Source organism: Mandrillus leucophaeus, unplaced genomic scaffold (assembly GCF_000951045.1).
Source record: "Mandrillus leucophaeus isolate KB7577 unplaced genomic scaffold, Mleu.le_1.0 Scaffold242, whole genome shotgun sequence".
Taxonomy (NCBI): domain Eukaryota; kingdom Metazoa; phylum Chordata; class Mammalia; order Primates; family Cercopithecidae; genus Mandrillus; species Mandrillus leucophaeus.
Window position 1 is genome coordinate 3235053 of NW_012102499.1, and position 17600 is coordinate 3252652.

Below are 17600 nucleotides of genomic sequence, written 5' to 3' on the forward strand. Positions count from 1 at the left end.
CAAGAGATGCCCCTTCCTCCTCTCTTTGATATGCAGCCTCAGCCAAGTTTTCATCTAATAAATATTTACTGCTGGAAACTAAGAGACACAAGCATCTGTAAGCCACGGGCTCTACCCTTCACCTCAAGTGCCTATTTCAACAGTGAATGAAACCGAAGCCCAGAGAGGGTAAGTGGCTTCTCTAAATCAGACAGCAGTAAATATCAGAGCCCTGATGAATAAATTCTCTACATTCATAATGCTTTTATTTTACACATATTAATATGCAATTTCTTAAAGTAAAAAGTATGCCCTAATATTAAAGTAGTTGGATGGTTAAGAATATTCACTTTGTCCGTTAAATGCTGACAAAATTGGGAAGTAAGGGAAAAGCTATCTTTGGTACTCTATCATCCATTAGATAACTTTTCCTTTCCACTCTTAGCATCAATGTCTTCATAGTTTTTTTCCGTAGCCCCCTCTTAAAATCTGTTTTCAAGAATTATATTACATACAACTTCCAGTAATGTATAAAATAAAAGTTTAAAATGCCATCCCTCCCAGGAAAACATTTCACATATTGTACATACATCTACCTCCAAGCCTTCTAATAAGCTCCTACCAAAGCATTTTAGGCAGCCTTTGGGAGGTGGCAGAGGTGGCTTCTGGTAGGATGAGACTGTCTCACCCTTGGCCCCATGACATCCTCCCAATTTACCTACATTGCCACCCCGAAGGCTGTTCTTGGAATTTCACACTGCACTTGGTTTTATTATTTCCAAGGAGGAATCTTTTCCAGAAGCTCTTAGAGTAATATGCTACCACTTGAGGATGCTTAGTATAGATAAACTATTCATTTAGGACTTTCATATGTTCCCAATTTCCTAGGAAGTTTCCTCAATGCTCACACCCTCACATCCTGGCCACTGTCCCTGGGATAAGTCACTTGGAGGCAGCTGTTTTCAGGATCCCCAAAAGCCTGAAGCAGAACAGGTTCTGAGGCAAAATCCTCTATAATTATATTTTAAAACAGTAGGTCTATCCTGGCTCCTAGGGAGACCAAGGCAGGTGAGTCACCTGAGGTCAGGAGTTCAAGACCAGCTTGGCCAACATGGTGAAACCCAGTCTCTACTAAAGATAAAAAGCTTAACCGGGCATGGTGGCAGACACCTGTAATCCCAGTTACTTGGGAGGCTGAGGCAGGAGAATAGATTGAACCCAGAAGGGGAGGTTATAGTGAGATGACATTACACCACTATACTCCAGCCTGGGTGACAGAGTGAGACTTTCTCTAAAAAAAAAAATAATAGAACAGTAGTTATAAGATGTTATTCATACATTCACACAACAAATATTTATTGAACTTTACTACATAGTATTCCTACTACTATAAAAATATCAGTAAAAGAAGATATTGCCTTTGCCCTTGGACAGGTCATAGTCCAGGAAGTGAGACCTGCAAACAAGTATAATAAAATACGCTACAGAAAGCTGTAAAACAAACAAAGATAATACACAATGGGAAGATAGATAAAGAAGTAAAATTCTTCTGCCAGGAGGAAGGGAAAACAGGGTTCAGGGAATACTTCAGAGAGTTGATGCCAACTCTCTGATGTTGGGCCTTGTGAGATATTAACAACCTCCTCCTCCTCCTCCTCCTCCTCCTCCTCCTCCTCTTCTTTTTAATTGACTTTTATTTTTTACAGAGGTTTTATGTCAACAGGAAAAGTAAGTGGGAAATTTCCCACATACCGTCTATCCCCACACAGGCACAGCCTCCCCAACTGTCAACATCCCATACTAGAGTGGTGCATTTGTTACAATTGATGAACGTACAATTACACATCACTATTACCCAAAGTCCATAGTTTACATTAACAGTCACTCTTGATGTTGCACATTCTGTGGGTTTTGATAAAATGTATAATGACACGTGTCCACTATTGTAATCTCATATAGAATAGTTCACTGCCCTAAAAATCCTCTGTGCTCTTTTTTCATCCCTCCCTCCCCACTAGCCCCTAACAACCATTGCCCTTTTTATTGCCTTCATAGTTTTGCCCATTTTCAAATGTCATACACTTAGAATCATACAGCCTTTTCAGATTGTGTTCTTTCACTTAATAATACACATTTAGGTTTCCTCCTTTTTTGTGTTTTGCCAGTTTATTTCTTTTCAATGGCATATGATGTTCCAATTTTGGATATACAAAAAAAGTTTACTTACCTACTGAAAGACATTTCCGTTGCTTCTAATTTGGACAATTATGAATAAAGCTGCTATACAAACTTTCTTTTTAAAAAAGTTTTTATTGAAACGTAATTTATTTACTATACAATCCACTTACCGAAAGTATACCACTCAACAGCTTTGAGCATATTCACAGTGTTATGCATGCATCACCACAATCAATTTTAGAACATTTTCATCACCCCAAAAAGAAACTCTGCTTCACTTAGCCTTCACTCTTCAATATTTGCATTCTTCCCTATGTTACCAGTAATCTACTTTCTATCTCTATCTATTTTTCATTTCTAGACATTTCAACTAAATGGAATCATACAATATGTGGATTTTTGTGTCTGGCTTCTCACCGTGATATTTTCAAAGTCCATTCATGTTGTAGCATGTATTAATACTTCATTTTTCTTTCTATGGACAAATGACACCCCATTGTATGGATATATCATGTTTTGTTTATCCATTGATTTAGTTGGTGAACATTTGAATTGTTTTCACTTTGGGGCTATAATGTTGCTGATACAGGAGTTAAGAAGAAATTACCTAGGCAGATAATAAGGGTATGGGAGTCCTCAGTAAATCTTTTCTTTTTAAAGAGAAGCAGCCCCAAATCATTTTCTAACAAGGAGCAGCCTGTAAATTTAAGCTACAGACATAGACAAGCAAGCTTGGAGCTTGCACAGATGAATGCTGGCAGGAACTAGGGGACTAGACATGTTCAAGATGGTGGCTCCATCTTCTTTTCTCTGTCAGCCACATGTACAATAAGGAGCAGAGAAGATGGCACCGATCAACTGGAAAGCCCATTTGCGTAATAAGATTAGGTTGGGGCAACCAGCCTTGCTCGTACACTATGTAAACATCATACCTGATTGAACCAATCTGTGAGCCCTATGGAAGTCAGACACTGCCTCCTCAAACCTGACTATAAAATTTGGTGCATTCGGTGCCAGCCAGTCTTTTCCACTTGGAGACTCTTCCTGGTCTATAGAGAGAACTGTTTCTCTTTCTCTTATCTTCTGCCTATTAAACCTCTGCTCCTAAACTCCCCATGTGTGTCTGTGTTCTAAATTTTCCTGACACACGATGATGAACGCCAGGTCATATACCCCAGATAATGTAGCCCCTTCAAACTGGGGGCTCATGTCTGATACCAAGGTACAACCTTCATCGACATGGTGAGTAGAGGAGCAGACTCCAACTCTGTCCTTTCATTTCAAGACTCTCGGCCTTCATTTTAGAACCAAATCAAACCAAATACTGGGCCCCCTTCAGCCATTTTAAAACAGTTAGCATGGCTGCCAGCCTTACGGGATTTAGCGGACAGGCTTACAGAGAAGAACATGGAGAATCCCCCCAGCATCCATGGGTTACTGATTCTTCACCTCCACAAGTTCTTTACCCTGAGCTTCATCCCAATTTTGTGCTTCTTAAAGCCTTCACAGAATCTGAATTATTTCTGCAATCCCAAGCTTCAGACACTGCAGGGTCAGTAGCATAAGCATGGACAGGTAAACAGAAGGATGGTTGACTGAGCGAGCTGTAGTGGACATCTATTTTGATTTGTTTTGTTTTGCTTTTGTTTTGACACCAAGCATTCACAAATTTTTCTGGAAAACCTACCTCAAGTGACCTCTAGAAAGCTCACCTCATTTATTAGTCCCAGTCTGTATAAATGGAGCAGCCTTCTCTTCAGACCTCTAATATTTTAAGGGTGTATATGTGCACACTCTTAGCCATAAGGAGCATTCTGCAAAGATTCATAATGAGCCTCCAAATATCTCTAACCCTCATGCGTAGTCAAGGACTCGCCTCTGGATCATGAGCTGCAGGTGTTCTAGACAATATCTGTTATATTCCACTAAGTCCATGAAGATCATAAGTGACACGTCCATCCTGATAGGTGCACCATATACACTAAGGGAAGATCTTGCATGTTGCCATCAACATGGCTAGAAAGAAGGCACAAAGATCACCTTCTCTAAAGAGAGGGATGCCGTGTTAACAACAGCCCTGCAGATACTGTTTTAGTCCTGAAACAACAGCCCCATGGACACTTCTGCCAAAATGGCATCTGTCAGCTTAGCAGTGCCCTGGTAAACCTCAAGGGGGTGGTGCCTAGATCCAGATTGACAAAGGGTCCTGATATGGGCATGATGGGACATAAACCTTTTTCCACTAGCATGACCATCCTTTCCTGGCTTCACTTTTTTCTTACTTTCTCATTCATTATAAGGCATCTTTTCCTTACTCTCAGCTATATTTTACCCTAGGAGGTAGGTGGTTGTCTGGTCAACATTCCTACCACAGATAGCTAGGTGATCTTTTTGCTCTCTGAAAATTTCATCAACCCAGGCAGCATGGAGAAATACACAGGGAAGGGAACTACTTCCCCAAGTGACTTATTAGTAGAAAGACCTCAACGTTGAGGTCAAAATGTGCTTCCCTAAATCATGAGGATGCCCTGCTTTTCAAACTCTTAAGCAGCATCCACAGTGTTCCTGACACCCTACCCCAACCAGCAATACCCCAAACACTACCACCAACTTACATAATGCTGTGGTCAGTGACAACGTTTTTTAAACAGTGATTAAACCCCTATGTCTGAAAAACATACCTGTCTTTGACCCTCTCTTCAGATATGCAAGGCCTGCCTTCCTACTGCTCTAAAGGACATGAAGCAGTGAATGGGGAGGAAGGTGCAGGCTGCCATACGGTATCAGTAAATCTCAAGCAAAGAAGTAGAAAAGAGCTCATCTCCTCAGACTTCATCAGGGAGAAAATGGACCTTTGGAGGCACGTGATACTCATTCCTCCACAAGAGCTCCAGAGGATTGGTCACCTTTTAAAAGTCAAATGAGGGAGTCAGTAAGAGCTGAACTAACTCCTACCTTTCCCTAACCACAAGCTTCGGTTGCCCAAAACCTATACCTCCCAACACAATACACAGAAAAGACACCAATCTCATTAGAACATTTATTAGGGAGAGTCAAGGTTCTCAACAAGGAGTGAATTATTTTGTGGGGGAAAATTTTCCTCTCTGGAAATGCTTCGGAAGCGTTTTCTCTCCAGTTGGTAAAGGCACATCACTGAACACACTGCTTTTAGCACTGGTTGGGACAGCTGGACACGCCAGGGTGACATGACACCAACAAGTGGGGTTTGAATGTGGCATAGGCTTCCTGTGGGGCATGGATGGGGGATGGCTTTGACACAATATCTTCCCCTTAAATGCCTCAACTTTCTCGGGCTGTCTGTACTTGTCTATGATCTGTTTAATCATTATAGGATAATTCTGGCCAACAAAGATAGCTTGTTGGCTGCAAGACTTGGTACATGTCACTTTGCGGGAGGGAGCTGTGCAGTTGTGGGGATAGCCTTGGACAGGCTCTGCTCTGCCCTCCACATCTGGCCCGTGCTTAGCTTTCCCAAATTCTACTGGGGAGGCAAGGGGCTCTTGGGGACAGGTGACATCTATCCCATGCCTATGCCACAGCTTCTAGGAACTCCCCAGTGTCTTTCCTAATTTTCTGAGCTTCAGTAGTCCCAGTAAAAGCAGCTCTACTTGTAACTCGACCTCTATTCTGCACAGATGATGACAGGGAGCTATCCTTTCCCTGGGAACTTTCTTGTTCTTCATATGTTATGCTGGGTTTATTAAACTGCTGCAAAAAGGTCTTCATCCACTTTCTGAAAAGGTTTTCAGGAGGAGGCTGTGTTTTCAAAGTTAGGGAAGATTTGCTCCCAAGCAACTCCCTTGATGTCTTGTTATCAATAGCGTGGCTCTTTCTCCTGAGTTGGGATAGTTGGGATGTCCCGAACCCTGCATCCCCTCCACCAACCTCTCCTCCCTTGGGTCTTAGAGGGCTCACTCTCTTTGTAGCTGGTGAAAAATTCTTAACTTGGCATTTCTGTAAGACATGGGTAGGGACCTGGGTTCCTGCTGCTGTGCCGCACAGATCCCTCTGTCCTCCAAGTGGACATGCAGCACCTGGGAAGTTTCCATGTCCAGACTTGAAATGCCCTGGGGATGAGTCAGTAAGTCCTTGGAACTCAAGTTCTCTAAGGCAAGAGACATGTCAGTGAAATGGCTCTGAAGTTGGCTATCCTTTCTCTGGACCAACTTTAACTGACTCAGCATCTGATTTTTAAGATATGATGATTTAGGATCTTGGGGAACTGATACTCTTGGTGGGAAAATTTCAGTTTCATGAGATGTGCTTGTTTTTACATTTGTCTCTAAGCACCTTCCTGACTTGCTGGATGTCAAGTTGTTCCTATTTTGTGATTGAAGAGCACAGCTCTCCTCTTCCTTGAACATCTCCTTCGACCCATTGGTGACAGGAAAGGTCTTTCTACTGCCCTGAAACCTGTTAACATTACTGGCACTCTCTCTCTTATCCCTTGACTCACGGCCAACTGCAGCTTGCATTATGGGCAGCTCTGTGCTGCACCTACTGGCCAGTATAGTCTGTTTCTGACTGACTTCGTCTATGATGCTATGTGCGGGGGGCAGAAAAGTCTGTCCGCCATCCTCAGTTGTTGGGACACTTTCTGTAAGATCATTGTCAGTATCAGCGAATTCTCTTTTCAGGGTCTCCTGCTTTTCTTCATCAATAGGTGAGGAGACCAGTTGAGGATGACCCAGGGTGGAGAATGAGCTTGTTGTTTCTAACTTTTCTCCTTGAAAATCTGTAGTGCCTTTTCTAAGGGGCATGGAGGCCCCATCTTTGGAATCTCTCTCTATAAGGTCATGGTCAGCATCAGTAAATTGTCTTCCTAGAGTCTCCGGTTTTTCTTTGCCAACAGGTGAGGTGACATGATGAGGATTATCGAGGACAGGGACTGAGCTTGTTGTTCCCAACTTTCCTCCTTGGGAAGTGCTTTGTCTATTAGAGTTAGAGACCCCATCTTTGATATCTCCCCGAGAAATGAAGGTGGCTGAGGAGGGAAAATTGAAATGGGAAAAGGAATTGGAAAGGTCCTCTTTCAATTTGAAGATTTCCATGTATTCCAGGACCTTGTGGGGAACGCCCCACAGCATCTTCATATGGGAAGATTTAATATGAGTTTCAAACATCTTTTGTTTGTTGGAGCTAAGGAAAGAAATCTCCTGGGAAGTATCAACGCCATGGTCCTCACTCACCAATGCTGCCATATTTCGATGTTTTATTTGGCTGTGGGATTCCTCAGCAAGAGACATTGTCTGCTTGACTGAATGCCATGAACTATGCACAGTCCCAGGCATTCGACCCTCATTGATTTCCTCAAATTTCTTGCTCAAATGTACTGTCAGGGCATTTTCAAGTTGTTTCTGACCTAGGCTCTCCCCACACACTTTCCTGCACTTTCTGCAACACGTTACACTCCAGAAGATTAATTTCAGATGGCGTAAGAGACCATGCCTCATTCTAGGGTATATGAAAACACACTCCACAGATCCTAATCAGGAATAGAGGACTAGGTAGTAGGGCTGGGAGTGGAGATTGATGTTGATCGTGGGACTGGACCTGAGTGAGATGTGGGGACTGACCTTGGGGCAGGATTTGAGGCAAGGGTAGAGCTTGGGTATCAGGCAAGGACAGAGGTTGGGGAGGGGGAAGTACTTGGGATTCCTGGGATATAGATGTATTTGTAATGCCATTGAAGAATACAAACATGGAGGAATGGCCACGTTGGCCAAGAACAGTAGGGTAAAGGGACTCGCTGTGCAGAGATGGGAGACCCCAGAAGAGCTGCACATATTTTTGTTCTAAATGGTCCTCAAAGCACTTAGAGTATGGGGGCTGCTGATGGATGTGCTGCCCCTCTAGTTTGCCTTTACTAGCCCAAAAAGTAAGGGAGGCTGCCAAGTCATGCTTATCAGCAATTGAGGCTAACATTTTCCGTGAAGACTTTAGCTGGTAGTTTGGCCTAAGTTGTGTTGGGAAAGATCCTGCTTTGTTTTCATTTTCTTTCCACATCAGGAGATCACACCTTTTTTTGACTTGTCTCTCCAGGAGTGCCAGAATGTCATGACTGACAAAGGAGATGTTAACAGGCTGTATGACGTTGGCCACAGAGTGCCACCCTAAAGGGGCCTCAGAAGAATGAAGGGTAAGAAGCTCCTCCATGAAATCAGATGGCACAAAATTGGAGGAAAAAGAGTCCTTGGCATGAGGATGCCACCAGGAGAATTCTGAAGATGCAGGGCATGAATGGTCAATGCCTTTGATTGTTGGGGCATAGGTGGATGTCCCACCAGAGCCACCTAGAGATAACGTCTCCGGAAAAGGCTTCAAGATGGTGAGTCTTGATTTCAACGGAGTCACAGTGCAGTCTTCTGATGGTAAAGCAGATGGGATTGGTGGTTTGTGATGATGAGCACGTGAATCAGTGGGATTCATGGCCTGGGAAATATCTTGGCATATGGTGGAGTCAAGTGAAAAGGTGGTGTTCAGAGACATACTGGCCACAGGATAGAGGTTGGGCTCCGCTCTCTGAATGTGATGTTGTGGGAGAAGGGGAAAGGGAAGCTCTTCGGGTGGGGAATGGTCTACGGGGAACTTGGAATCCAGGGGAGAAACAGGCTATGGTGGCAGAGGGTCCCTCAGTGATGAGGGTGAAAACAAGTCAGCTAAGGAGGTGATCAAGTCAGGTGAGAGAATTAACTGGGGCAGTGGAGAAGGCTTAGGCCGAGGGGACAATATTAGGTCTTCTGGAGGGGTTGCTGAGGGGGTGGAAGACAGAGTGAACGATGACTCAGTTGCAGAAGCTGCAGAAGTCAAAGGAGACACAGAAGGAGCAGCATCTTTCAGGGACTCCCAAGACAGCAGTCGCTGGATATCAGCAGTTGCCCTGTTACACACCTGACAGAGGGGGTCTGGGCATAACAGTCGACGAAAGCGGGTGGTATCATGATGCTGGCCCAGGAGACCGCAGGAAACAGGAGATCCAAAGCTGCAGCCAGAACCAGAACAAGGAAAGGAGGGTCTATTAGCCTGGCATGGGTGGGGCCCCCTGAATCCTGCTGCCCACTTCACATTGCCCCCCTCCCATGACCTTACCATATATGAGGTCATATGACCTCACTATAGCCTCTCTACAAGCATTCATTCACATACCCGTTCCTATGGCTACCCACTCCCAAAACTACAGCAGCCTACAAGGAATCCCTGAAATGAATAAAACATGCTAAAAAAAAAAAAAAAAAAAAAAAAACAAGAAGAATCAAAACTGAAATCCTTGCCTATTCTAAGCATAATTTTATTACACACTACTGCACTCCAGCCTGGGCGAGAAAGTGAGACTCTGTCTCAAAAAAAAAAAAAAAAAAAAAAAAAAAAAAAAAAAAAAAAAGAGGGGGTGGGAACAGGACAGAAGGGGAGTGATTAATCACCTTTTCAGAATAGAAAGCAGCTTCCTTTCCTCTTCTACTTCCCTCTGGAAACTTTTGCCGTCTGGGAAAACAGAACAATATATTATATGCAATGAACGTAGAGGCACAGGAATCATACAGAAGTCACTCTGTGGAAGACCCTTGGGATATTAAACTCTGATAGCCCCAAGAATCAGTAGGAAAAGGCAAATAGTTATTGATAATATTCACAAGTTCTCATCTGTATTTGGCATCATTAGTAAAGTCCTTTCATATACATTACCCCATGTGATGCTCGAAACCACCACATGAAACACAGACATCAGTGGTTACCTCCAGGAGGAATCTGAGCATCAAGTAAGTTAAAGTACTTTTGCAAAGTTGTGAGACAGAAACTGTGTCTTCAGGCCAACCAGTAGTCCTTCCTCAATATCGCAGTTGGCCACCAATTGGGCAACACCCATTACTCAGGTCCATCACTCCATCATGCTCATGAATGGGCAGAGCAGGGACTATGAGTTGTGTCTCGTGTCTGATTGCTTTCCCATGAGCCAGTCTTCTTAGGGCGTTTTCTGAAACTATCTAGTAACTGACATTCTAAGAAATCATGGGACTGACTCCTCATGAAAGAGACAGGAAGGGTCACCCTGAAGCTCAGATAGAGCAGGCTGGCATTACCTTTTAATGTTCCACCTTTCCTTCTCCTCCTGGGTCTGCCCTGATGCTGAGAACAAAAGAAAGATAATGACAGACTGGGACACACTTCTCTCACACCCTATGAAGCTCATTCATTTATTTATTCATTATACAAGAATTATATGACACTATAATTAATAGAAATATGATCCTGTTGTCAATTTTTGAAGGTGATAAAATATTTCCTGTTTTTCCTTCTCTGAAAAGCTGAAAGAGGATTTCTTCTGTGAGAGCCACACTTGATGTGCTGAGTTAGAAGTCCTCATCCAGGGCACAGACTCAGAGTCCAACAGTCACATCTGTGCTCCCTCACAGGGCAAGTGTCCCAGAGACAGACCCCTGGCTCCAGCCTCTGCTCAGAGACTCTCAGCATTACTTCCCTGTCAGCCCAACATGAAGGCTTTGTTGAATGACAGTTGACATGGGAATGTGACTCATGATCAAATTTCAGCAGAGACTGTTCTCCTTCAGAGAGCCCATACTCTCTAAATAATCCCATCTGGGACCACAGAATTACTGTGTTTAGGATTTTATCCTGAAACTCTCCACCACAGCCAGATAGGTAGTCTATGAGCTACAGATGGAAACCTTAGTCCACCTGAACCAATAAGTCTGCCCAACCTCTTCCACAGAAGAGTGAAGCTCTATCCTCTCTTCAGACTTCCCATGTAAGACATGTCTCTGAACCAACCAGACTTATTTAGGAATGTGGGAATAGGTTTGGGAAACAACAACAGGGCATCTCTCTTGGGTGTTCACCCACAGTCCCTTACCTTTTGGATGTCATTATTTTTTTCGGTGGGTGACAAATACAGGGTCAATACCATGTAGAACAAGTACAGTATAAACAATCCCAACCCACTCAAGCAAATGAAGGTGGGGTCAATATCCAAGTAATGTGAGTCAGGGCTCAGCCCTGTCTCAATATAGCTGCTCAGAAAACAGAGGATATTCTCCATGATCTGAATAGCTCGGCTGCCTGAAGCAACTGAGCACTGAGAGTGCCCAGGCTTAACTATAAACCCAGGCCTGCATCACAGAGCATGGAAGAGTCACAGAGGGTTTCTGAGGGTGGAGGGAGCAACAAAAGGGGGGTGTGTCCACAGCCCCAACCCCACCAGCACAGCCAACTCTCCTGGGCTCTCTGGGTCCCTTTGCCCTATCCTGCCACTCCATTTCCCAAGTCCATCCTTTTTCATGTCATGTATTTATCTTAGTGGAATTTTCAGTTTGTTCCAACAGTAAACCAGGCATTACCCAAGTCTCGCTTTACTGTTTGGAGCCCTTAACTTGGACCCCACCAAGTACGCTCCCTTGAAAGCCTGAAATACTGCCTGGAATATTTGTTGTACCCAGGCTTTGCTACTCTCAGGATCACATATGTCCTCAAATCCATCTTATCTACACAATATTTTTGCCTTACATAAATGCAGATAGAAAACTTAAATTTGCTTTATATTTATTTCGTTTGGTGAATGTTGAACATTACTTTTTTTTTTTAAGTCAGTTTTTACAATTTCCAATCAGAGGGACTGTCTCAAATGATTAAGACTAATGTTAGCAAGCCGGGCGCGGTGGCTCAAGCCTGTAATCCCAGCACTTTGGGAGGCCGAGACAGGCGGATCATGAGGTCAGGAGATGGAGACCATCCTGGCTAACCCGGTGAAACCCCGTCTCTACTAAAAAATACAAAAAAAAAACTAGCCAGGCGAGATGGCGGGCGCCTGTAGTCCCAGCTGCTCGGGAGGCTGAGGCAGGAGAATGGCGTAAACCCGGGAGGCGGAGCTTGCAGTGAGCTGAGATCCGGCCACTGCACTCCAGCCTAGGCGACAGTACCAGACTCCGTCTCAAAAAAAAAAAAAAAAAAAAGACTAATGCTAGCAAGGAAAAGAAGCTCACAGCCCAATTTTGGTTTTTGAGAAAAGAAGTTTTTTATTGTAAATTAACCAACAAGGAGACAGGAGTCCAGCTCAAATATGTCCCCTGTGCTGGCTTTCATGTGGTCATTTTATTAGAAGAGGTTTAGGGGGTGGCCTCTGGAATTAATAGTTGATTGGTGGAAGGAAAGGGGAGGTCTGAAAGTCCTCAGCATCCACAGTTTAGTTTAACGCTCCTTCATGTATAACATGTGCACTTTTGTGGGGAGTTGGTTGAAACGTGGCAGAAATTTGGGCTGTGACATCAGCCAGCTTGTTCTGTGCAAACTCCAGTTGGCCTTAATAGTTTTAATCCATTTTAGCCAATTTTTAAATCTCAGAAGCAGGGAGAGTTCTGGCATTTTAGCAAGTTATTGTTTTTTTTGTTGTTTAATCGGCTATCCTGTAAACTGATTAATTTTATTAGTCATTGGTTTCTTCAACTCTCAGGGGCATGGTTTCACTAATAATTCATCACTTAACATCTACAAAATGAAAATAAATGTACAATAAATGTATATAATTAAAATTTCAAGGGATCTTAGGTGTAAATTTATAGAGCTTTTTTTCCTGAAGTTAGTGAAGTTTAAACTGTTCAAGCACTTTTGGAACATACTCTGTACACAGACACACATACTCCTTGACATAAAGGAAGAAGCTGATGGAAAATTATTATAAGTAGGGAGTTCATTTGGGTCAAGCTTGAGGATTGCAACCTGGGAACACAGATGTAAGTCGACCTAAATATACACTCCAATTAGCAGCAGTTACAAGTGGGTTTTTAAGTCAAAAAAGGGGACAAGGAGTGAGCTGATACAAAATTGTAATCAGGAATTCTCATTGGTTTACAGAAGTGACATAGATTAATGATTGGGTATACACTGTTAAGCTATAGGGTGTGGGTTGTAGTGTCAGGTGTGGCATTACTGGGTTACTATGTAACTCCATGTGGCAATAGCAAGCAGTTTCAAGAGATGAATACATAGCTCAAGGAGGAGATACGGCTGTGATTGCTGTCTCATTTTAATGTCTCTCTAGGCCTGATAACTTAAAAGGACTCACAGTCCTCAGATAAAATTCTTTTCTTTACAAACACATCCACACACTCATCCTGTGACAAATCAATCAATATATCCAAAACCAGAATCAATTAGTTCCTCCATTTATTTCAGTCTCTTATTTGTCATTTTGAGCCCACATTTTCTAACTACCTCAAATGCAGCAAGTCCCAACCCTCTACATCAATTTGGTAACAAGTATGCAACTCCTTAAAGCAGGGATAGGTTACAGTGCCCTAAGCTATTGTATCTAAGAGACCAAAACAGATGCCCCTTTATCTACAAAGACAGACCCTAAGGTTAAGGAAACAAAGTTACCTATGGGTCAAGGGTTCAGGGCCCAGATGGCATGGCAAATTTCCTAACTTTCTATAACTGAACTCCCTCTAACCAAACCATCTATCAGCTCTGATTGGACAGAGGACCGGCCTTATGTTCTTTTCTGATAAGCTACTAATATTACAGATTTCCAGTTTCTGCCAACTTATGGAGGCGGCACACGAACCACCTGTGTCCTGTAGTTCATCTTGTGATGTAAAGGGCCAAATTCTAACTCATTTTAGTGCTAAACCCCCACTCCAAAGTGAACATGGGATGTATGTTACATACGTTTATTCATTATGGTGTGCTCGGCACCTGCATAAATATGTATAGCTTTTCCCACAAATTGTTGAATATGTATGAATATGAATATAAAACCCAACCTGTCCTTCCCCTATTCCAACAGAGAGCACCTTCAGTCCACACTGGATGCTTTCCCTTCCTGGCTTGCAAACTGATGAGAGCAATGAGGCTCTCCTTTCTACTATTTAGCCATCTTGGTGGTCTTTTGGATGATACTACTGATGCCATCAGCCTTTGGTAGCAGAGTGGGACCCAGGCGTGTCAAAGCCTTAGAGCAGAATGGGGTCTTAGGCAACCTCACCTGATTACACTGTGGGCCATGTAAATGTGATCTTTTCCTGAGTGCCTTGGCATCCAAAAAAACTTGAGAACATCTGCTCTATATTCTATATAATCACTTCTGCAAATGTCCAAATACCAACTGCTTGTCATACTTTATTCAGATGACTCATGTCAGGTTTAAATGATCCCAATATCCCCCACCCCTGACCTGTCTTCCTACACATTCTTTTCTAAACTCTTTATCATGACAGCTGTCCTCTGAACTGCTCTTAACTTCTCATGTCTTTCTTAAACTATTGTTAAAGCAAACAAATATGGCCTGAGAAGGACTCCATACTTCTATATTGGAGTCCTTGCAGATGAACTGTAACCTAGCCTAATAGTTAGACAAATTGGAAACCTAACTCAATAGTATGGACCTGTAACAATAGCTGAGTGTTGGCCAATCCCAGCGGCCCTACTTCAACCACTCATAGACTACTGAATATTCAAACTGTGTTCAAATAAGGCAAAGGCCAAGTTGTAATCAATCTCACTCTTTCTGTACCACACTTCTGATTCATGTACGTCATTTTGCCTTTTTGGTCCATAAATTGGTTCTAACCATGAGGCACCCGTGGAGTCTCTGTGAATCTGCTGTGATTCTGGGGGCTAACCAATTTGCAAATCTTTCATGCTCAGTTAAACCGCTTTAAACTTAATTTCTCTGAAGTTTCTTTTAATACTGTAAAGCTCCTTATTAGACAACCATGGGCCACCACTGTTACCCATGGGCCACCAGTGTTACTGATCTCTTTGGAAAGGTTAAGACAGCCTTCAACTCAGGCCGGGTCTCCTTTCATTTATGCAGGAGCAGGTAACCTGCCTTGAGGATAAAATCTGCCAAGAGATGCCCCTTCCTCCTCTCTTTGATATGCAGCCTCAGCCAAGTTTTCATCTAATAAATATTTACTGCTGGAAACTAGGAGACACAAGCATCTGTAAGCCACGGGCTCTACCCTTCACCTCAAGTGCCTATTTCAACAGTGAATGAAACCGAAGCCCAGAGAGGGTAAGTGGCTTCTCTAAATCAGACAGCAGTAAATATCAGAGCCCTAATGAATAAATTATCTACATTCATAATGCTTCTACTTTACATAATATTAATATGCAATTTCTTAAAGTAAAAAGTATGCCCTAATATTAAAATTAAAGTAGCTGTATGGTTAAGAATATTCACTTTGAGCTGGGCGCAGTGGCTCACGCCTGTAATCCCAACACTTTGGGAGGCCAAGGCAGGTGGATCACGAAGTCAAGAGATCAAGACCGCGGTGAAACCCCGTCTCTACTAAAAATACAAAAAAATTAGCCAGGCGTGGTGGCGGGCACCTGTAGTCCCAGCTACTCAGGAGGCTGAGGCAGGACAATGGCGTGAACACTGGAGGCGGAGCTTGCAGTGAGCCGAGATCTCTCCACTGCACTCCAGCCTGGGTGACAGAGCAAGACTCCATCTCAAAAAAAAAGAATATTGACTTTGTCCATTAAATACTGACAAATTTAGGAAGTAACGAAAAGCTATTTTTGGTACTCTATCACACCTTAGATAACTTTTCCTTTCCACTCTTAGCATCAACGTCTTCATAGTTTTTTTTCCTAACCCCCTCTTAAAATCTCTTTTCAAGAACTATATTACATATGACTCCCAGTAATGTATAAAATAATAGTTTAAAATGTCATCCCTCCCAGGAAAACATTTCACCCATTCTACATATATTTACCTCCATGCCCTATAACAAACTTACCAAAGCATTTTAGGCAGCCTTTGGGAGGTGGCAGAGGTGGCTTCTGATAGGATGAGACTGTCTCACCATTGACCCCATGACATCTTCCCAATTTACCTACATCACCACCCCGAAGTCTGCTCTTGGATTTCACACTGCACTTGGTTTTATTATCTCCAAGGAGGCGTCTTTTCCAAAAGCTCTTAGAGTAATATGATACCACCTGAGGATGCTCAGTATAGATAAACTATTCGTTTAGGACTTTCATATGTTCCCAGTTTCCTAGGAAGTTTCCTCAATGCTCACACCCTCACATCCTGACCACTGTCCCTGGGATAAGTCACTTGGAGGCAGCTGTTCTCGGGATCCCCAAAAGCCTGAAGCAGAACAGGTTCTGAGGCAAAATCCTCTATAATTATATTTTAAAACAGTAGTTTTATCCCAGTTCCTTGGGAGACCAAGGCAAGTGGATCACCTGAAGTCAGGAGTTCAAGACCAGCTTGGCCAACATGGTGAAACCCAGTCTCTATTAAAGATACAAAAACTTAACCGGGCATGGTGGCAGACACCTATAATCCCAGTTACTTGGGAGGCTGGGGCAGGAGAATAGATTGAATCCAGAAGGGGAGGTTATAGTGAGATGACATTACACCACTATATTCCAGCCTGGGCAACAGAGTGAGACTCTGTCTAAAAAAAAATAAAAATAATACAACAGTAGTTATAAGATGTTCTTCATATATTCACACAACAAATATTTATTGAACTTTACTGTATAGTATTCCTACTACTATAAAAATATCAGTAAAAGAAGACATTGCCTTTGCCCTTGGACAGGTCATAGTCCAGGAAGTAAGACTTGCAAACAAGTATAATAAAATACGCTACAGAAAGCTGTAAAACAATCAAAGATAATACACAATGGGAAGGTAGATAAAGAAGTAAAATTCTTCTGCCAGGAGGAAGGGAAAGCAGAGTTCAGGGAATACTTCAGAGAGTTGATGCCAACTCTCTGATGTTGGGCCTTGTGAGATATTAACAACCTCCTCCTCCTCCTCCTCCTCTTCTTCTTTTTAATTGACTTTTATTTTTTACAGAGGTTTTATGTCAACAGGAAAAGTAAGTGGGAAACTTCCTACATACCGTCTATCCCCACACAGGCACAGCCTCCCCAACTGTCAACATCCCATACTAGAGTGGTACATTTGTTACAATTGATGAACATACAATTACACATCACTATTACCCAAAGTCCATAGTTTACATTAACAGTCACTCTTGATGTTGCACATTCTGTGGGTTTTGACAAATGTATAATGACACATATCCACCATTGTACTATCATATAGAATAGTTCACTGCCCTAAAAATCCTCTGTGCTCTTTTTTCATCCCTCCCTCCTCACTAGCCCCTGACAACCATTGCCATTTTTACTGCCTTCATAGTTTTGCCCATTTTCGAATGTCATACACTTAGAATCATACAGCCTTTTCAGATTGTATTCTTTCACTTAATAATACACATTTAGGTTCCTTCCTTTTTTGTGTTTTGCCAGTTTATTTCTTTTCAATGGCATATGATGTTCCATTTTTGGATATACAAAAAAAGTTTACCTACTGAAAGACATTTCCGTTGCTTCTAATTTGGACAATTATGAATAAAGCTGCTATACAAACTTTCTTTTTA

The 17600-nt window shown here is 42.6% G+C and overlaps 2 protein-coding genes across 2 annotated transcripts; both read right to left on the reverse strand.

Moving 5' to 3' along the window:
* Positions 1 to 5189: 5189 nt before the first annotated feature.
* Positions 5190 to 8103, reverse strand: LOC105541652 (spermatogenesis-associated protein 31D1-like). Its single transcript, XM_011982791.1, is given in 4 exon segments — positions 5190 to 5721; positions 5723 to 6152; positions 6155 to 7572; positions 7880 to 8103. Coding segments are annotated over 4 exon segments (2559 nt in total). The 3' UTR covers positions 5190 to 5234.
* Positions 7936 to 11233, reverse strand: LOC105541653 (putative spermatogenesis-associated protein 31D3). Its single transcript, XM_011982792.1, is given in 5 exon segments — positions 7936 to 8420; positions 8422 to 9160; positions 9600 to 9660; positions 10257 to 10302; positions 11048 to 11233. Coding segments are annotated over 5 exon segments (1161 nt in total). The 3' UTR covers positions 7936 to 8291.
* Positions 11234 to 17600: the final 6367 nt, after the last annotated feature.